Source organism: Melopsittacus undulatus, chromosome 5 (genome assembly GCF_012275295.1).
Source record: "Melopsittacus undulatus isolate bMelUnd1 chromosome 5, bMelUnd1.mat.Z, whole genome shotgun sequence".
NCBI lineage: Eukaryota > Metazoa > Chordata > Aves > Psittaciformes > Psittaculidae > Melopsittacus > Melopsittacus undulatus.
The window spans coordinates 76,097,037-76,119,740 of record NC_047531.1 but is presented as its reverse complement, the minus strand read 5'-3'; the positions used below and the strand labels follow the sequence as shown (position 1 = coordinate 76,119,740).

The 22,704-nt window shown below is 40.2% G+C and overlaps 1 protein-coding gene across 1 annotated transcript in view; it reads left to right on the top strand.

Moving 5' to 3' along the window:
* FAR2 (fatty acyl-CoA reductase 2) overlaps nt 1-9,503 on the top strand; it is a 78,461-nt gene extending 68,958 nt beyond the window's left edge. The window contains exons 9-11 of the mRNA XM_005147974.3: nt 422-551; nt 2,377-2,504; nt 4,093-9,503. Coding sequence (XP_005148031.1) covers nt 422-551; nt 2,377-2,504; nt 4,093-4,255 — 421 coding nt within the window. The 3' untranslated portion in view covers nt 4,256-9,503. The remainder of the gene's footprint in view (nt 1-421; nt 552-2,376; nt 2,505-4,092) is intronic.
* The last annotated feature ends 13,201 nt before the right edge of the window (nt 9,504-22,704 follow it).

Here is a 22,704-nt window from a genome sequence, read left to right as displayed (position 1 = left end):
ATGGGCCCATGGTAGAAAAAGAAGTAGCCACCTCAAGAGGCAAGCAGCATACCTTTGTGGTTTTGCTGTCTGCTGTGCAGACTTCATAATAGTTCAGATGGGCTCATCATCTCACAGATGGTACATGCTGTAGATGTGGCCTCCAAACCTTGTTTAGTTCAGTAAGGTAGGCATCAGGCTTGCCCTGGGAAATGCATTTTTTACCCATGTTTGAGCCAAGAATAAAAGCTGGATAGCTGTAGGCTGAAGACCTCAGCTGGAGAAAGTAGCATTGCTGAGCAAGTTCTCAGCACCAGTGCAGTGCTCATCAGAAATTGAAATGTCTATTCATCTGGACTGGTGAAAACACCTACAGAGGAAACCAACAGCATTTACATAATGTCAGACTTCCTGTCCACCTCTGACACGCCTCTTGTTTCAGAATGATGAAGATTATCAATCGACTGCACAAGTCTATGACACTCCTGCAGTACTTTTCCACCCAGTCCTGGGACTGGTCTTCAGAGAATATGAATATGTTAATGAGTCACCTTAACACAGAGGACAAAAAGGTAAGAATGTCCCAAATATGGATCGCTAATCTCCAGTTATGCAGCAGTTCTTTTTGGTGTATTGTGGAGCTTTCAAATGACATCCAGATAACTGGAAGTGACTTTAACCCAAAATAATTTATTTCCTCCTTGTTTCATAAAAAAAACTTATCAGAAACCTTCAATTTATTAAAGGAGAATGTCTTCTCCTGAGGTGTATTGCTCTTCCTTCCAAGACAAGTCAATCACTGAAGTCTTTCCAGTTAACATGGCACTGTGATGGGTGATATAGATGGAAATGACTTGAAAGATTTTGACATTTTCATCCACATTGGTTTTGATGGGCACTGCACAGGTAAATTTAGTTAACATATAGTATCTTACCCTGAACAATCTGAAAAAAAAAATCCCGTTTTAGTCAAGTCTCCAGAGAGCAATTAATTTGCAGGATGCCAAGCCTGTTGTAGTCAAAGGTTTGAAACTATTGACTCTTTAAGAATGGGATTCTAATGGAAAGCCTGAAGGAATACAGACTAGCGTTGTAATAAGCTTGAGTGCACCTTTGGTCAGTATGTCCTTGCAAAGAGATACGTAGGCATTCACATCAAACTGGTCTCACTCACGTAATGAAATTCTTCCACAGACTCCCAGTAGCAGAATCAAAAGAGTTTTCTTCCCTAGTCTGCAGAGGAAGTACATGCAGCAAATTCTGATTTCTAAAGGCAGTGGCACTGCTGTCACTACAGCAGATGTAGAGGGAACCTCAGTGCTATGATAGGAGCTAGTTTTGAGGCAGGCAAATGAAAAAATACAGCATCAAGGACTTGGTGCAAGCTCAAAAAAGTTTCAGGCTTACCAAGCTGAGAACTTTGTGAGATGCACCGCATCCAGTGTTGCTACTGCTGCACTGTGAGCAGTATTCAAGCTAGAGAGTTTATGGCCAGATCACATGTTTGACAAAGGCACCAAGATCTACATCGTTGCTAGTACCCTTCTGTTCAAGCTATTGCTGGTCTGATACCAAAGCTCTTGCACCTAAACCTGGATTGGAATGGGAGTGAAAGGAAGACATTTTTCTGAGTATCTTCCCTTTTAAGACCCTGTAGATAAGAAATGCCATTCACTTCACTCATTCATTAAATAATAATAATGATAATGTTGACAATAATAGTAAAAAAATCTGCAACAAAAACTCTTCCTCTTTACAAATCCTTTTTTTTGCTTTAATGGACAGACGAGCGCCTGAGAGCTTGCTAACATTTTTTCCAGCATAAGCATCTGAAATTAACTGGGGTAATCAGCTCTGCAATGAGATATCTTCATGTCAAACACCAGAGTAAACCATTTCTTGGACTTCTATTTGATCTAGCTCCTGAGAATGCAGCACAGCAGAGAGTCATCCTGATGCAGAGGCACTTCTTGTTGCAATGTCCAATTTAATTATTTACACATAATTCTAGTGACACATTAAAAACTGCATGGAGGTTTTCATACAAATCCATTTACCTGCGTGGAATGCCATTTTTCTTCCACAGTTTTGTGTGTGTGTGTGTATAGATACAAGTATTTACGCAAAAATTGCCACCTGATGGACAAACTTATCTTTATTTTCTGGCAGCTTGCACTATATTTCTGCTTACTTTGCTCAAATTCCTATCTGGGTAAGACATTAATGGACAGCTGTAAAATACAGTGTGTTGGTACCCATGTCTTCTTGGAAACTTGGTGGCTTTAAGAGCTTCATTCAGAGAGAGGGCCTTGTCAGGAACAGAGGTCAGTGAAGTGCTTAAAGTGAACTTGTTTTGAACTCTGTACTGAACTTCTGCTCTTTGTTTTTAAATCCCAGTTATACAACTTTGATGTTCGTCAGCTGCACTGGTCAGAATACATTGAAAGCTACTGCCTAGGTGCTAAGAAGTACTTGCTAAATGAGGACATGGCTGGCATTCCAGCAGCAAAGCAGCACTTACGAAAGTAAGTCATACCCAGTGACAAGGACAAGAGCTCCTGGCTACCTTCAGTGGCTTTTGAGGAATATTATTTTGGTTACATTGCAATAATTATTGTTGAATAACACAGCATAGCTTATTTCTTACAGCAGAGGGTTGTCAGGATTTCATTTTTCCATCCTGTAAGAAAAAGAGGGTGACACTAATGATTAAGGGCTAGATATTATGCCTTCCCAGCAGATGACCAAGTAACAAAGTTACAATGCATAAAAGGAATACATGAATTCAAATTATGTTGGTCATTTAGAATTATAATGAAAAAATAAGGGTGAGATTTAGGTTTTCTTAAGCTCCTTGAAGTTTTTAGCAATTTAAAGACATTGCATAAAAACTTCAAGCATTTGTATGATTTTAAATTTCATTATAAAATTGAAGTTTCTAATTCCTTGGGGGGAATGGGCAGAATTTCTCAAAATCAGTGAAGAGCTTATGCTTATGCATTCAATGCCTGATGATAGCTTAAGAGAGCCTGAATGAGCAATTTGAGATTGTCCTTCTATTCAGTTAAAGATTATGCTCTTCCTGTCTTCTCCAGCCCTTTTACTTAGAAGTGCAGGCAACAGCAGAATGAGCAGCTCTCTTATCTAAGAGCATGGTTGTTTCCTTCAAGAAAACCATTCTACTGCACTGTAAATGCTAGAAGCATAAAACAGTCTGTTGGTGTAGCAAGGAATCCTAAACACATTCTTCATTCATGGGTAATTTTTAAAGGATTTATAGGAAGTTCTGTAATAGGCCAGTACCTTGTCCAAACAAGCAGTGTTGTATAGTGCAGTGAGAAAATTTACCGAAAAAAGAAAGACTCTTACAAAAATTAAACCAGTCATGGGGACATTAGGTACAAAGCTTTCTTCACTTGGTCATACACTGAGAAAGTGAGAACTGAAGAGCTGCAGAAACTTTGCATGACAGAAAGAGGACAATATGGTGGACTTGGTAGTGCTGGGTTATCTTAAAGATCTTTTCCAACCTAGTTAAGTCTATGATTAACATCTTAACAATCCAGTAATGCCACTTAAATATATGGTATAAACCACCCTCCTCAAAACCCTAGTTCTGCAGTTACTGTGAAATCCAAGGCTGTTTCTGACTATTGAGTAATTTCCCAACATTAAAAACAAGGTTCTACCCAAGTGGAAGAACCTTATTCAGTATCTCCTGCAAAGGCCCTCTAGCCTGCTACCAATCCTGCAAAGTAGTAAATACCCAATATACCAAATCAAACCAGAAAGTATTGGACCTAGACTATCATAAAATAAAAATGCTCATTTCAAACTAGACCAACAGTCATACTGAGAGTACACAGAACACGAAAGACTTGCAATACAGGTATTCCACCCATGCCAGTAACTGTTCACTATACTCTAACTTCAACACCGTCCTTGGCAGGGACGTCTTACGCATGGTGTCGTCACTAAAACAGGAATGCAAAAAGCCCAAGAGCCACTTGTAAACAGGATTTCTTACAGAATTACCTGTAGCAAATGAAGCAATCTGGTAAGCTCTTTGTTGTTTTTGTCTTCCTCCATAAGATTCCTCTTTCTCTTTCTCAGGCTGAGAAACATCCGATATGCATTCAACACCACCCTTCTTGTGATCATCTGGCGCATCTTCATTGCAAGGTCACAGATGGCTCGAAACATCTGGTACTTTGTGGTGAGCCTCTGCTACAAGTTCCTTTCCTACTTCAGGGCATCCAGCACCCTCAGGCACTGAAGCCGTCCATCAGCAACCAGCCTTTTTCAGAAGGACCCTCCATCTCCTCTAATCAGCAACTATGGGCATCGGGATCTGAAAGTAGCAGAAAAATCCAATCCCTCCAACAGCAGCCTGCATTTATTGTGCATTTATTATTCACCTTTTTAATTTCAACTAATGCTTTAATACATGGTGGTCTTTCTTCCATAGGACCAGGCCAATTTTTAAAGCCATAATTGAAGCTTTAGGAACAGGTCAAGCTGGAACCATTCAGCTAGAGTTTGATGAGCAGAAGTAAGGATTAACCAAAGTCAGTGTCTTCCCATGTACTACTTAGGCTATCTTAATTCCATTTCTTCCTCAGAAGAGGTAAATTTAAAGCATACAGACTTAGAAAGAAAAGGATACCATCAGGGAAGACCCAGCCAAGGAAATTTAACCTGTAAGAGGTCTTCCTAAAGAGGCTATTCCTTCATTCTCATTCAGTGAAATGGTACCTTATTGAAAATCATGATTTTACCTTTTCAGTTTTTTTAAACTTAGAGGGAGAATGATCAGTTCACTAAGTCAGTGATCACACTGAACAGTTTTCAGATCTTGTCTTATATTGTTACTGAGGACTGATTTCAAGCCATAACTGAAGACACACATAAAATCCATGTACCTGTGTTAACGCTGCTCACTCACAAGCTGCTTTCTTATGGAGAGGTATTTTTTCTCTCTGTGGTTAAGATTGCAGTCTGTAAAAAATCTCTGCTCTTGCATTTACCACATTTGCTTGGGACAGTTTTGGGGCTTGAAAAATTGCTGTTATTTACTCCGAGAATGAAGAGAAGGCTTCTTAAAATATTGAAGAATTTAGATACTCTTTATTGTTTTTGAGGAATAGGTCTGTTTCCTCCTTGGATTTGTCTGCAGAAAACCTTTCTTCCTGTGGCTCAAAACCAGCCTGATACTGTTCTTCACGCTTTCATTACAGCTAAATCACTTTACAGTTGATCACTTCCCCTGGCAAAAAAGGGTAAAGAAAGACATGTATGGAGTAAATCCCGTCAGGCCAGTTCTGCTGCTGCTCCTGTCAGCAGGAATTAAGAAGTCTGAAATTGATTCCATTGAGATTAACAGTTGGACTCAATGTTCGTAAAGGTCGTTTCCAATCTAACCAATTCTATGATTCTATGACTTCTCTGTAAAAACAGTCATGCGCTGTGAAGGTAATGCCTTTTGTCCAACACTGCAGTTTAGAAAGGAAGCCAATGACTTCCTAATGCTTATGGCTGTTGGAGATACTTGTTTCACCTAGTGAAGTATGAATTCCTGCAGGGAGGAGAAAGAGAGAGCCTTCTTCAAAGTAGCTGGTGCAACAATGGCCTTAGTGCAACAGCAACAAAATTATCATGCTATCGGCTTTTCAGAGTCAAATCTAATACTGGAATATTTTTTATTCAGATAACACTGAATAAGCACTTTAAGGTTACCAGACTTTTAAGCAGCTAGGTTTTGAAATGATGCAGCATCCAGTTTCTCTAGTCTTGTGTCATGCTAGCTGTTGGAAAAAAGTAATGCTACATCACAAAAAAATGACACAGTTGCTCTTTTGAGAGCTGAGAATAGCAGAGTATTTACAAGGCTGGCATTCTTCAAAAAATTATACTTGTTTTTGGCAGTGAAGACAAGAACAAGTTATGATAACAGTATATTTATATCCTAGGCCTCCAAGCTAGTTCAGAAGTCTTTCTTGAGGTGCAAGGAATTCATCTTCCCCCGTATGCCCCAAATGCCTAGTTTCAAGCAATTGCCAAAGGATGCCTGCAGCAGAGTCTGACCAGAAACATGCTGTCCAGAGTGGCAAGGCTTTGGCACTCCCTGGCAAAGGCCCCTCTGTATGTCACACATTACTTCTGATCTATGCTTAATTAGGTCAAGCACCCAGTTTAGAAAGATGCACATTTTTTAAGCTTTTGCCTTGAAAATATATGTTAAAAATGAACCCATGCTGGTTGTTAGCTATGTTTTTTACAACTTCAGAAAGCTGGCAGTATGTCCTGTGCATTGCACATTAGCAAGGTGTCACTGCCTGGGAAACTAGGAGCTATGGGTTTGGGTGCTGGGGACCAGACAGTTCACATACCATGCTTCCACAGCAGTGTACATGGTGAAGGTTATTTGTGTTATACTTGGCTAAGTAGGCTGTGCAGGGAGTGTGGCTACCTTGGTGGGGTGAGGCAGGTTGCTGTAGGGATTCCTCTAGAAAGATTGCATTCCCTCAAGTACATAATCAGGTCATCAGCCAGCTTCCAGTCTTCTCATATGAAAGCCTAAAAATCAAAACAAAACTGCAGATTATTCTGAAACAAGCATCCATTAAAAAAATAGGAAATAATTTTAACTCATATCCTGAAAGTCTTTTTAAGTGCCTGCCTTATGGACAAAGAGAAACAACAACTAAAGAATCGTAAGTCTTACGCTATGCACATGACAGACAAAAGCTTGAGTCTCATGAAAAAAAGTCAAATACTGCAGACCTGCTACACCTACAACATCTGGTCTACATCACTCTGTTCTACTATGAGTAAAGTGTCCTGCCTTCCGTTTCCCAGTGCTAGTCATGCCACACATTCCTCGTATACGCCTGTAGGCATTCACAGTTATTCGCACAGGTGGTATTGTCTGAACAAGTCAGAGATGTATCTTATCTGGACCTGTTTTCTGCACATGCACAAAGATGCTTCCAGTTTCATTCAGAACAATGGTGATACCACGTTTTAAAGCTCTAAAGTTAACAGCCACAGCAAAGCTGCTACTCAGCCCTGAAAGAACAGCAGGAGCTGCTTGGGATGTTACAGACATATAGCTGTTGCAGATGGTATATGCTCTTTTGGAGACCTTTCATAGCCCACACAGCATTGCCAGCAGCTGGCTACAGAGCTCTGGCCTTGCCTGAGGGGGATCCAACTGTTAGCTTTTCTTAACACAGACATAACATGCAGTGAAAGCTGAATCTTTAATCCATTTTCTTGTGGCTTGAGATGTTCCCAGTGATCAAACCACAGAAATATTTCAGAAAAACCTCAGTGCAGAGACTGATGCATGGAAATGGCCTTTGGGTGCCAATCATGACTGTCATCATGGAGAGCTAGACCTGGCATAAGAACTTGTTCTCACCTCAAGCAGTAACTTATCTTTGATGTTTTACGTGTGCTCCTCAGTGTATTTGTATGTGCTCTGAAGAAACCCAAGCCTTGGGGAAAATATCTCAAAGAAAACACCGAGTGACAGCCACTTCTTCCTTATTCTCTCTTTTTCATGTATACTCATAAGCTTTGACAAAAGAAGAGGATTACAACTGTATTAACTTAAATCGGAGGTCCTGTGGTACACAAATTAACACAAACAGGAGTGGATATTACTCATGGCTGAAGGCTAGAGCTTTTAATACCTGTAAGGTTGAAGCAGGACTCAAGGTTGGGGTTCTTTCCCCTACAGAGGTAGCACGGTCAGTGTTACAGGGAGGAGAGGGAAGTAGGGGGAGCATTCCTGCAGACTGTGCTCCTAGACAGCAGAAGCATTGCTAGGCACAGAGCATCCAGCTCAACGAGGTAAGGGAGACTCAAGGATTCAGAGAAGTATGCGCTGCCAAACCCACAAGACTCTGCCTCCCAAGGAGTAGGGGGAAGAGCTCCATCAGCATATTGTTGTCAGTTTGGTTTCTTGTAATAGAACTTATGAACTAAAAGGCTCCTCCATCCTTCCCCCAGCTACCAGCAGGCAGCACGGAGAACAATATTGGCAGTCATTCTGCACAGCCACAAAAGAAAATATCTGCCACAAGACAGTATAATGGGATTATTTGTTCCCTGTGGACTTGCAGTGTATCTACCCCCTTATGGTGTCAGAAGCCTGTAGTGTTGCTTCAGAAATAACACAGGCCACTGTTGAACCCAATGTACCAATGTTTTGTTAATACTATGCATATGTACTAGTCTGTAGGCTATAGCTATGAACTGCTGTGTGAAAGCAATGAAACACTGAATATCAATGAGCAGTGGGCATCAGCTTGCAATTAAGAAGTATCTTTTTTTTAAAAAATTAGACTGCAGTAACAAAAAACCCACCAAATCCCTTAAATTAATCTGAATTTAAACTGCCTTTTGACTGACAACCAAAGCTGTTTCTCTCCAGCATGTCTGTTACCAAAAAAACCCCAAATTTCCCACCTATCCACCCTCTATCCAAATAACTTTAAGAAAATACAATTCTTTCCTGGTAGGAGGTGGGTAACAGACATCCTGGTATATTACACGTTCTTGGTCCATTACCCACCCCCTCAAGAAATGTGTTATTTTCCATTTTCTAAGGAAACATGATTATATGTGCCTGTGTGTATAGTTACATCTTTCAGCACCAATATTCTCATACAGCATACAGAAATGCTAAAAGTAGTGGGGCTCATACTGAAATGCCAGGCTGTGCTTGTTTGGTATGCACTGGTCCAGTTCAGTTTAAGTCAAAGTGACTAAAACCTACCCTAGTTTCCAGTGTAAAGGAAACCTAACCTGTAGTACTATTAATCAAATCATCATCATGAATAAGCAACTGGGAAAAGAGGGAGGGGGGCACTCTTTTGTTTGTAAATAAGCTACAGCTTCATGGTCAAAAGCATGCTGTTGCTCTTCCAGCACTGACGTTCTACCACAGAAAGCAAAAATGAACTTTCATAACAATTGGACCCTTTATTCTAGCACAGAGTAAATAACATACTGTACATTCCCCAAAAGCTAAATGGTGAATATCCCATTACATGGTGCTAAATACTGGTATGAAGGTGGTACAGACTTACTTAACAAATAAGAAGATAATTAAAAAAGCGTATTTGGGGAACAATTAAAGATGTACTATCCCACTTTACTGCTTAAAAGTCTACTATGAATTGAGGGGTTTGTTCAGATTAACATGAAACTACTTATAAAAAGTTTCTCATCCTTACAAAAACTTGGCAGACCCCAATTTATAGTAAAATACGTATTCTCCCACTGTCCAAAGTTTATATGGTTCTATCTGCTATTTCTATTCTCTTGTTAGCTATGAGACAACTTACTGTTATAAATCTTAATTACAGAGTTTCTAATGTTAAGATGTAATCTTTTGAGCTCTCAAATCAGATAAAAATGGTAAAGTCACAAATTATGAGAACCTCAGCCATAAAATTGTTAATATGATGATTATGTTATTTTAAACATTTAATAAAACAAGTATTTTAAAACTATGGTCAATGCGCATCGCTTAAGTTACTAAAGGAGATGTGTCGTGGTTTAAGCTCAGCTGGCAACCCAGAAACACTCAGCTGCTCGCTCACTCCTCCCACTTCCTCCTCCCGCTCCCAGAGGGATGGGGAGGAGAATTGAAAGAATGTAACTCCCACGGATTGAGATAAGAACAGTCCAGTAACTAAGGTATAACACAAATCACTACTGCTACCACCAATAATAATAATGATAAGAGAAATAACAAGGGAAGAGAATACAGCCGCTCACCAGTCACCGACCGATACCCAGCCTGACCGAGCAGTGATCTAGCCCATCTGGGTAACTGCCTCCAGTCCATATACTGGGCATGATGTGCTGTGGTATGGAACACCTCTTTGGCTAGCTTGGATCAGGTGTCCTGTCTCTGCTTCCTCCAAGCTTCCCCTCCTCTCTGGTAGACCATGAGACTCACAAAGTCCTTGGTCAGAGTAAACATTACTGAGCAGCAACTAAAAACATTAGTGTTATCAGCGCTGTTCCCAGGCTGAGAGTCAAAAACACAGCAGTGCACCAGCTACTAAGAAGGAGAAAAATGACTGCTACTGCTGAACCCAGGACAAGGTGCTTACTTGCCAGCCACTGCAGTTCAGCACAGACTGTATGTGCACCACAATTGTAGCACATCTGTAGGACAGCTGCTGGTGTCCCAGCATACGTGGAGCAGCAGCCCCATCTACAGGCAGCTGCCAGCACAGGGACCAGCCAGGCAAGGAGTGGGGACACGAGGAGAGAGAAACCCCAGACTTTAAAAGCAGTGACTCATGAAACTTTAACCAAGATGCATAGAACCTGGAAGGGTCCATCTGATATGCGTCCTCCAGAAAGTCATAGGGACAGGTTTCCAGCAGGGCCAAATTGGTCATAATCCAAACAACTTCCTGAGCAATATACTATATCCACATGAGAATACTACCCCAAAATTCTTAGTTTTACAAGGTAAGGATTTCAATTTACACTTGGTGTTAACACCATAATGTTCTTAAAGTCCAGAGAATTACTGTATCATTTTATTTCAAAACCCCACCATATAGCAAGAAATGTTTAAGGATGTTACTGCATTGGCATCTGAGGGAGGTGGGAGTAACCATGGTTTAGATGCCTTTCTAAAAAGTGTAAACAATAATAGTTCAGGCTGTTGGGTAAGCTCTTAATCTAGCAGTTCTCAGGCTTGCCAGGAACATTCTGACTCTATGACAAATACTTCACTGTACTTTAAATGATGCCTGTAAGGCCATTTGGAATTGGTGGCGCAGTAAGATAATGAAATCACTTTGACAAATAACAAGAAAGTTGGTTGTTTATTTTACAAGTAGAACAGTTTTTGCCTTTCCCAGTTCTGGGGAACATAAATAAATAAATAAAAAGTCTTTCTTGCTGAAATAAAATCTTTAGTTTGGAACTTCAAGAGTCAATAATCTCCAGCAGCCCAAAGCAAAGACACTATCTCAAGGTCTGAATTCAGGCACTCCATCAGTGTATTTGTAGACAGAGAAAATGCCACATCCCTTAGAAGTCTCCACTGTCAGATATGCAGAAGGGGGAGTTTCTATTTTAACATTAAAGCTTAAATCTAGTAAATGTTTCCAGCCATACACATTGGAAGAGCCTGAAATCAAACAATCTCCAGTCTCTTGGCTGCTGCAGCAATTCTGTTTCCAAATGCCTATGTGCAGCAGAGCCTACCATGAGTCCACTCGCATCTCCTCTAGCTGGTCTGCTGGATGTTGGCTCATTCCCCAGCATTTCACAAAGATTCATGATAAACAGATTATCTGGGCTTCTTCCAGTGCTCAGCAGGAGCACAGCAGGATCAGACACGCCGAGTGCTGAGCACACACTGGAACTGGTCTGTGTTTCTCTATGTCCATTTTAATTCTAGTCACTGCAAAGCCCTGCAATAACCTCATTTTCAGAAACTTTAAATCTTATAAACATGTATATATTCCTAGATACATGTGTAGAATACATATATTAAACATATGCCTCAAGACAGGACTTGTCAAAATATTTGGCATTCATGTATCTATAGATGAACATATGAGTGCACGGAGGTGAACACACAATTTGGGAAGGCAGAGAAAAAAAGGCAGATCTAACCTGAGAAGGGCCAAATCCTCACATAGCTTGGTTTCTGGGAGAGGAATGGAGTTTTAGTATTGATTGCCATTACAATTAGGTGTAACAGGAGGGTAACAACGTGCAAGGATGCTGTAAATAGTGGCACACTATAAGGTGCCAATGGGTGTAATGGGAAACTAATTTTACAGAAAGCACAGCCATTTCAGTACAAAGGTAAAATATGCCTTACCTAATTTTTAAAGTCACACATACTCAGTGATCAAAACTTTTGTTCCCCAGACATTATTTTGAATGGTAGAAGTTTAAATTACCTTAAAAAATGCCTGTTGTTAAATTCCAAGGGGGCTACAAGGACCAACACTTGGAGAAAGTAGATGAGGATCACTGGAATTTTCCAGTTTCTGTCTGCTATTCAAGAAGAAGCATTTCGTTGTCATAAAACTAAAAAATACTTACAAATTTCATAGTTTCCAAAAGAATTGTTTACCAAAAAACACACTACAAAACATTTTGCATCAGGCATTACTGATAAAAATGTCAAGACATCTGGTTTATCTGTTCTGTTGTCCCCAGCCACAACAGTATTTCTGATACCCCAGCATCGCATTTTTCACATTCTTCTAGAAGTCATGCAGCTCCAAATTTCCTTTCTCCTCATAATCTGTTCTCTTTTCACACCCCACACACATCTCTTGAAACATTTTGATTATAAGTCCTTTATGATAAAAACATTATTAGAGATGAGGAAGAGAGAGAGAAAGGTCCGGAGAGGCCCTGGCATGCCTGTGGTCCAATATTAGAAGGAAACTGACTTGTCACAGCTTCATTGTAAGAAGAAAGAAGGCTGAGCTTAATGTTTCTCCATCCCCAGAATATCCACTTGATGGTTCACAGCTGTTTGATGTAGGCTAAAGCACAGGTAGGGAGGTAAGGAGAGAAGGAAGCACAAAGCTGCCCCAGTTTGCACTGAAGGACTCTGGATAAAAGGAGTGGCTTTGTCTCAAACTTTGCACAAGCTTCCTGCTACTGCTATGGCCACTGCAACTTCATTCCAGTCTCGCCTAACAGCATTTAGCATGAAGAACATAATCTGGCCCCTGCTGTTCAGATTAGATAGAAATAGATTTCATTCTTCTTTTCAAGTTAACAGCACCCTTAGTGGTATCGATTTTATAATTATGCTCTTCCATCAGAATAGCATTTTGGCAGTCTTGCTCCAGGCTTTGTAAGATTTCTACTACACAGCCTAATCCAATAAGAAAAGAGAAGGATGTTAAGGGCTTTTTGTTTGTTGGTTTCTGAATCTTGTTTGGATTTAGAGAACAGAGGATAAACCATTCAGTCCTAATAGTTTTTAAAACTAAGGATGGAGACCACACCTCATTATGTTGGTGTTCTGTAAAATAAAAATAGATAATGTTTAATAATTGTCTTCTTTGCAATAGAGCAGACGTTAATAAGAGAAAAAGACACAGCAATATCAGGAGCCTTTCCTTAACGAAAACTGTTTAAAATCCTGAAACTCAGGGCATACAAAGACACTGTTTTCATTCTGTTAGCAAATCCTATCTTAAAAGATGATTTTCCACTTTGTTAATGTAAATGTGATCTTTAGGGAGGAAAAAAAAATTATTTTCCATTAAGATGCATCAATGAATTAAAGCCATTAGCAAGAAAGTGCAAATTCATCCTAAAGAACAAAGACTTAAAGGTCAACCTGCAGACTTCAATATTTAAAGCTTTTCTTCTGAAATTCTGATAACAGAGTATTATCAAGCCAAATAATCAATTAAATAAGCTAGGGAAATTGTATTACTATTCATTTGCTAACAGAAGCAAAAGAGGGAGGTGGAAGATGATTTAATGTAGGACAATCAATCCTTAGCTGATAGACTGTCACTTAGATGACAGACTAAGCACCATGTCTCAAGGGGAAGGGATCCCAGCCAACCTCCCTCAACTAAGGACAACTAGAATTTACTGTTGTTCATTCAGAACAGACCCCACAGGTCCCAGTTCATAACTGCCTGAATCAGGATTATCTGACCATGAAAAATGTTGTGGCACAGTGATGAAGTAGATTTCTGGACTCCAGCATTCATGCCCCTACCTCTCAAATGGGATACCAAGGCAAAGAAAGTTGAATTAACCCATATCCCATTGAGAGCCATGAAACGAGCATACCCTTACCTACTTCTCTCACCATAAGTGACCTGATGGTGCAAATTTCTTTAACTCCTTGCAGTGCAATCTCACAGGTGACTTGCCCTTTCTAGGGAAACAGGACACACTATGCAGCTAATTGCACGAGCTTCACCCAGCCCCAGATGTAAGAGCCATATCAAAAGTAGACATCAAAGATCTGCCTATTGTAGAACAATGGCCCAGAATGAAAATTAGACAGGACAGCATGAACGCAATAGCTCTGAAGCTGCCTTTGAAAAGCCATCTAGTAGTGATTTCAATAGGCTGCCAAAACAAAACACCACAGGGGAAACCACACCAAATCCCTTAAAACCATTATTCTGCATCCCTACCAACTGGTCTTGTTTATGTCCTGATATGTGTCCAGGTACCACAGAGAAAGAGGAGAGTGAAAAAAGAACATCATAGATGGAGGTCCACTGACAGGGATTGCAGGCACAGGGGTACAAGTGACAGTGTACCTGCACAGAGAGCAGCCTGAACATAACTTGATTCAAGGCCAGGGAAGAAAATGACTTTTAAAATCAAGGCTCAACAAAATGCACACTTCCCCCGTGTTCTCTGAACAGGGCATGCAGAGAACTTTTCAGAAGGCTTTCAAAAGAAATTTCCACCTCAGTGAGTAGCAACTCAAATGCCATATTTCTGATTCGCTTCTCTGCAAGCTCCTCTCCAACTGAGCTGCTTGGGCTTATAAGCACTCCTGAGATCATAACCCCTTGAGAACCACTGGCTTAGGTATCTGGGGAAAGCTGCTGCCAAAGTGCCACATAATTATTGGACTAAGTGTATATAAACTAGTTAGAGAAATCAGGGCTGGTGAAAATGCCAGCAAAAAAGGTTTGTAGGAAGAGGTTGTACCTGTATTTAGAGCAGTAAAGGTAAATATAGAACAGGCAAGATTTTAAGAACACAAGGCAAATGTTATCTAATTATAATGCTGGTCCCTTCCCACTGTCCTTTGTCACTGTTTCTGACAGTATTTGCTGTACAAGACACTGAAAAAGCCCCAGAAAATGGGCAAGTTACACTAGTCTCTGCCAGTTACATCTTGTTGAGAAAGTAATAGAAAGCTACAGCATGGCACAATCTTGCTGAGAAAGAAGGTGTATTTATGTTATTCCTTCCCATTGCCTCAGGCCTTCAAAAACGAAGACCTTTTTGGAACTTAAGGAACTAAAGAAAAAGTAGAGTTTGTAATTGTAGAGTAATAAATAAACATTTGGTTACTTCAAAGTGTGAATGACAGTAACTTATTCAACACTATGTTGATGCAATACTGATTTTTAAAGGAAATCTTTCCTTGAGTTAGTATTGTATGGAGTTAGTCCTGTTTTCACAATCCATGATTACTGATCATTTTAGCACATTTCATTATTCCCCTCCCAGCAGAGGCTGATGTGACAATTGGTCTGGGAAAAGAGAAATATCAGTTGCCTATGGAGGTCTCTAGAAAGTCTGCTACCACACTTAACACCTATGGGGAAACAGCTGATAAATAAGGGGCTGCCAGATACGATATGCCAAGAAAAATACTAAGAACAATTAAGTCAGCAAGGGCAAATTCAGACTAATAAGGTAAACTAGCTTGAAAAGGCAAATGGGGTGAAGTCAGGGATCTGACACTCTGCAGGTCAGGACAACTATTACACTAAAGCAGGGCCAAATACAATAAGTTAGAAAGTAAAAGAAATAAACAAATTTTTCATCTTGCTCTAGTTAAAGAAAGCAGATATACACAACCATACTACTTATGACTTACAGTTCCATTTGTTATTAAACTCAAGGAACACAGATTGACTCCACGTGACAGTTTATAATCCCAGCTGGACAACAGTCCTTTTATTAGCTGTGACACTTATGAGCAAGGTGTCATAAACAACACTTTTAAAGTTCTGGGTTTTGCAACAGTAAGAAACAACTAATTTGGGAAGCCACCCCTAACGAACCTCCATACACACAGTTTATCTGCCCCATAGTCACACTGCCAATGTTTCACATGAACCACCCTGAGTGTGGCAGCCGGGTAAGTGCAGTTCTGCTCCCACACAGGTTAATTAAGGAAGCACAGTCTCCATGGGAGACAGGGCCACCCGGCTGTGTGATTCTGACTATACCACTTAGTTCTAAAATAGCCCTCAGCCCCATTGGCCATAAATCCTAGGCTTGTCTTGGCAGAGCACTAACCCAAATATAATTCTTTCAAATGAAAGCCAACTCATTTATAAGCAAGTCAGAGCACAGGAAAATTTGCAGTGTTGTGCATCATTATATCCCAAACACATCTGAACAACTCCTCACAGAATTGCTGGGGAACTGGATGTGTTTCTCCATCCAAGCTGACCAAATGAAGGAAGGGAAGCCAGAAGAAATACTTTAGACCCAGATACCTTCATATTCTGCATTGCCACAGAGAGGGACAAGAAGAGACCTTCTCCAAACCCCCTACTCCTGGAGCCTATCCCTCCAGCCCTTACCGTCTTCAATTTATTAGGGTCTTAAAAAGCCAGATACCTGCCTAAGCAGCAGAAATGAGGAACCTCTAGGGAGCTGTGCAGGACAAACACTCCTTTTTACTTGTGACCCTCCCTCCACATTACCAAACTGTAGTCTGGGAAGTAGGCAGGATTGCACTTCCCAAACACAACAGTGAGCCGGTACTAAGGTACTCAAAGTAAGAGTGCTTTGCGAGAGTAACTTTGCATAGATATTCCTGCATCCTCCAGTGGGGAACTTAGACAAATCTCACAAGACAATTTTGGGACCCAGCAGACATTCACATGCATAATTAGCTAGGCAGCAGCTCTAAAGAAAATTACATCTATTTGTATCTAGCCAGACAAGTCAGTCAAATGGCTGCTTCTGGGCAGTGTGAGCCGCACATGCGAGTATGCTGTCTTGAATAGAATGTTGTAATCTTGCACTGGTTTTGGATTTGCTGAGATTTTGATTCATATTTTTAATTAAATTACCATGGAGAAAGACATTAGAGGCTTAAAGTTTGTCCTTTGGTGTGAGGGGAAAATCTGTGTTTTGTAAACATGTCAAATGTTTATACAGTGAAATTAACAAACCCTGATGAAACTGGGTTCTGTGATACCACCTGATCTGTAAATGGATTTATTTATGTTCAGTTTATCTGCCATCCCACTTATGGAATTGTTGGAACAAGTCCAGAGGAGGCCACGAGGATGATCAGGGGACTGGAGCATCTCCTGTATGAAGACAGACTAAGAAAGTTGGGGCTGTTCAGCCTGGAGAAGAGAAGGCTGTGTGGAGACCTCATAGCAGCCTTCCAGTATCTGAAGGGGGCCTACAGGGATGCTGGGGAGGGACTCTTCATTAGGGACTGTAGTGATAGGACAAGGGGTAATGGGTTGAAACTTAAACAGCGGAGGTTTAGATTGGATATAAGGAAGAAATTCTTTACTGTTAGGGTGGTGAGGCACTGGAATGGGTTGCCCAGGGAGGTTGTGAATGCTCCATCCCTGGCAGTGTTCAAGGCCAGGCTGGATGAAGCCTTGGTTGACATGGTTTAGTGTGAGGTGTTCCTGCCCATGGCAGGGGGGTTGGAACTGGATGATCTTAAAGTGCTTTCCAACCCTAACTATTCTATGATTCTATGATCTTCACAGTAAAGCTTGTGGGGTGACAATATGTTGAAAATAAAATGAAAGCTAAGCACAGCAGTTAGCTTCAGTTCAGGTTACCCTCAGACACCAAATACTGTAATCACCTTTCCAGGGTTTTCGTTCTCTCTTTCCACCACACTCACTTTCCAGCTTGGTCACATATTCTTCTACCCTGTGAGCCACTGCAAGGACTCCTTACCTCAGCTCCCCGCCTGAAGCTGTGAAGCTTATTATTTCCACCTCAGCAGCCAGCCTGAGCATCTCTGTATTGAATTATCTCTGAGGTCTTCAGGGCATTCTTCCAAATTCATGAAGGTCATTTCAAATTTTAATCATATTCTCTCATGTTTCAGCTCTCACTGCCAACCTGATGCCATCTACAAAATTGAAAAGCACACATTGTACAACCAACATTTAGATCATAAACTCAATTCCCAGGCAATGCCAAACCCTCTAATTTCCCCATACTGCTCCTTTTGTCCCTTAACCCCTGCCCTTGCACCTCACGTCCTTCATGGGGAAGCCTGTGTTCAACTGCTACTGACTGGGAGCTGGAACAGATGATTTCCAGAAGTCCCTTGCAATCCTAACGGTTCTGTGATAGCCAATGCTATAGGCCAGGCACAAACCTTTACTCTCTTCCACATGAGATGACATCACCCTGCAAAGCCACTCATGGGTGTAAGCAGCCCCACCACCACTGCTGCAGATGCATCACTCCCCAGTCATCACCACACCATATCTCACCTTGCCTCCCCCTGGGCCCTCCTGTCACAATTCCTTTTTCAGAAGGTTTTAACTTCAGGTTTTAGCAGCAAAAATCCTTTAATCAAAACTCCAGCCTTCAGATTTAGCACAAGCTTCCCATTTTCTAAAATGTACTCATAATGTATAACCAGGGGTAGCTAACCCTCCTCTTCAAATCAAAGTACTGCATTTCCAACCATTTACATTTGTGCTAGGCATCTTTGGTCCTGCTTATATTGTTTGGGTAAATAAAAGAGAGAAAAACATTTTTGACAGAGTCCTTCTACTTTATCACCTTATTCTATATAATTCCCTTTCTTTTTGTGAACCAGCACTTCTCTTACACGTGTAATAATTGATATAAATACAGCAGTACAATGTTTGAGGGTACAAAACACCTTCTTATCAGAGAGCCTGAAAACCAATATATCATACTGTGTTTAGTTCCTTACCAGATGGGTCCTGCTCATGAGAAGATCTGAGAACTTCTCTGATGTTACACTGACTGCAGTCTTACCTGTTCTGAAATACTGTTGTAGAGACAGACAAAGTAAAACTGAACCCCGAGCTAGGATTTCTAGCCTATGATAAAAACTATCAAAGACTAAAGGCTCTGGGAGAATGCTTATCGATAAGGCAATGAATTTTGCTTAAATCTGTCTGATCTAAATCAATTTACACTGCTTTTGGCTTACCAGTGGGCAAGAAGGATACAAGCAAATTAATGAAAGAAAAGGAAAAGGAGAAAAAACACTCAAGCTGCAACAAGCTTAGCTCTAGTTTGGTAGCCTAATATTATAACCAGTATGAAACAATAAATACCTACTGAAAAATCAGGCCCAGCATGAAAATGAACAGAACTGTAGAAACATCACTCAAACATTTAACAGGTACAGTGTAATACCATTAGCAACAACAAGCCATTTCATCAGAAATAACTGATAAGGAGCTGATGCCTAAAATCAAACCATAAGAAAGAGAATTCTTACAGTTCTGTAAGTTTAGATTGGTTCAGAAAAAAGGAAAAGTGAGAGAGAACAAGATGAAGCAAACAAAATGATGCTATTTTCCTGATTCATGACCAAGGAATCCCTCCATCAGCAAGCTTCTGAAAAGCTTCAATAAGTAATAGCAAAAGCTGGAGGAGAGAATGTGAGCTTACATGTTTGATAAAAGACAATCCCAGCAGGGGATAATAAAAGCAACAGCTACTTCTTTCATATTTATTTTTGATCTTTGGCATTAAGATGAGTCTAATATATCTATAAAGACTTTTTAGATATATTTTTCCCCAGCTTCATTTGCATAACTACTGACTCAAAGAGCATGAAAGAAAGCAAAAGACATGACTAGATCTAATATACATTAAAATAAAACTAGCTTCTATTTCTATTTCTTCTAATCAAGATACTCCTTAGCCTTAGAAAGCAGTATAAAATCAGCCAATAAGCAATACAAAAGAGCAAATACATTTTGGTATGTAAAGCAAGAATGCCTGCTGCTGTTAAGTTGTTTTTCGGGATTTGTTTTATTATAGCAATTGGCATTTTATTTGGAAGTGCTATGTTCTGTGATAAATATGGAACTGGAGCATTGAAAAGTTTTACTAAGCTAGATGCATATATCAGTTTTACTTACTTCTCAGCAACAAAAACGGGCATGAACCTTCTGACTGCGCGCACTGGCAATCTTCCATGATCATGTAACAACCAAGATAGTTACACCAAAAAAAATACAGGAACATAAGTTAGAGGTTAGGATACTCACTACCCACACCTTTTTACACCAGTTCCACTGAAAATACCAGAGAAAAGTTTTAGATCCGATGGTAAATTCAGAGAGACAGAAATAGCATTCCCATGGAAAGACAGATCAGTTTTCCTAAGCAGTCTTTGAGACATACAAATACTGCAAGATTCAGTCATCGATGCCACTAGCAAAAAATGAGCGAACAATACATTCTTAGGAGCTGGAATTTGCAAAGTAACATGACTTTACAGACTATTATGGCTTAGACAGTCTCCAAACCCCAGACAACATGGAACCACACACTCAAAACCGACAGAGGATGCAACAACCATATGTCACTATCCTGCCAGGATAGCCCTGACTAGGTGCATGAAACTTGCCCTGGCTGAACGGCACAACTCTGAGGAACCAGGCATTAAATCTCATGTTGTATGGATATTTTGCCATCAGAATCACACCTTCCATCTGTACAATTAAGTTATGCACCTTCATGAATGTCTGCATATGTGTCATCATAAAAAGAAACAATTGCAAATTGCTATCCCTAGATAACAGTGGAACTCACTTCAGCATACTGATCTTGGCAACCTCTTCTATTGTTTTATATGGCACAACTGCAAGATCTTTGTGCGTTATTTCCCTTCTATAATATCATCTAGCCTGCAGCATTCCAAATTAAAAGATCAAAATTTCTTGCCAATAATTCTAACCCCATATTTCTCTGGTAAAATTTATGGAAACTGTAAGTCACCACTATAAAAATATCAAAATCATATGCCTTACATCCCTTTTCTTACACACAGAATTTTCTATGTAATAGATCCTTTCATTTGCGTCTTTTCCTTCCTTAAATGTCTGTGTATACGTAGTTGCAGCATTATATTTCATTAATTTCATTTTTGTGCCTAGTGCTTTAAAAATTACACTTAATCCATTTTATATATAGGAAAATCAGTTCCCTCACTGAACAAAATCAATTTTGTTACAACACGAAGAATATTTACCTGTTTCTCCTAGAAAAGAGAATTAGTTGAATGATTTATCCATGAACCTCACAATTTCTCATACAGCTAAATAAGAGGGAATAATCCTTAAAGCTGTAGCAAAGCTACAAACCAGTATTTCTTACCTGGGCACTAATTCTACTCATTCACTGACACAAATTCAGAACCATAAACAGACATTTGAGGAACAAGTTATAGGAGAAAAATCAAACATACACAAAAGTATTCCAAAGAACTAAGTTTTAAGCCATATTACTTAGATATATTAATATGTAATACATGTATTGCATTTAAAAACAGAGATACTGTTTAATGTTATAAAGAAATAAGGGAAAAAAATCTGCCTGAACATTTAAGTTCTTCTAAGATGGTAAAAAATAGCAGCAGGTAACCAGCCAGCTGGGATTAAACCTTGCCCATATGGAAGTGAAGTGATGGTGCAAGGAAAACAGTGTCTTGTTACCTACAGGTGGAAACCTTAGTAAGAATATGCAGTCTACTGCCAGAACACAGCTCCAGGGCAAAGCCCATCTTTTATTCCCTAACCACTAATAAAATGCTGGATGATTATGAACTGACTGTGGCAAATATGATAAGTGAATGTACATAATTCATCATCCTCCTCTCAGGCATGAAATATGGAATGTTTTAATTGTTCTTAAAACATGCTGTCATCTCTTGATCTGCTGCTTCTACTCCACACCTACCAGACTGATAAAGCACATTAGAAGCCATTGATGGAGTTCAGCAATGCTGAGGATCACCCTATGTCATTATTTCCTTTAACGACTGAATTAATCCCAAAGAAAGACACTGTAATGACATTTCAAGAATGACTTCACTTTACACGACCTCCTGTCAACTGATCTCAATGAGAGGTGGGATGGGATAGGATTTCATTCCTAAAGAAAGGCTGTGCCATTATTACACCAGCAGGGATTCACAGGAAAAGCAAGGGAGGGAAGCAGGAATAATGGAGGCATTGCTCACAGCATGATGGTTCAGAGCTTCAGATACAGCAGTGAGGAGACTGTGTTACTACTTATTCATTCTTTTCAGTAACTGCTTAATGGGTTTCCTACAGAGTTAAAGCATTTTCTAAATGAGGCATTTGCTGAGTTGGGATGTCAGATTGGCAGCTGCATGTCTAAAAATCACCCACTTCAGGCCCTGCAGTGACCTGCCAAGACATCAGACTTGACTGGAAGCAGAGGAACTTAATTTCCAGGTCTCTTCCCCAACTGTACATGCCACAGAGACTACTTAGCACCTGCTTGTGATCACAGCAACCTGTGTGGAGGGTAAACCCTCTATAACAATCTCTTCTGGTAGTCCTCACATACATGACAGTGTGGCTACTACTGTCATTTCCTGCTGCCAATGGTTCAGCAACAGGTCTGTTTTCTGTGCAGAGTACTCAGCAGGTTTTGACTTGAAGGTGGTCTTAGTAATTGGTTTCTTCCACCAGACAGTAAATGCTGGTCAGCCCAAGTCTCTTAGATAACCATTCTGAATAACCAGCTACATCCCACAGCTGAGCTTGCATCATTGCTGTGTAGCAGAGACTAAACACCTACATCTTCTCCTCCTTCAGAAATGTTTACTATGATGAATGGAGGTGACAGAGGGGAATGGGAACACTTTCATGCTCTTTTGTGTTCTGGTTATCTGCATGACACCCAACTTGCCCACGGTGTGGAAAGGGATCAGTCTAGTTTATAACTGGCAAACACTTCAGGGTAGGG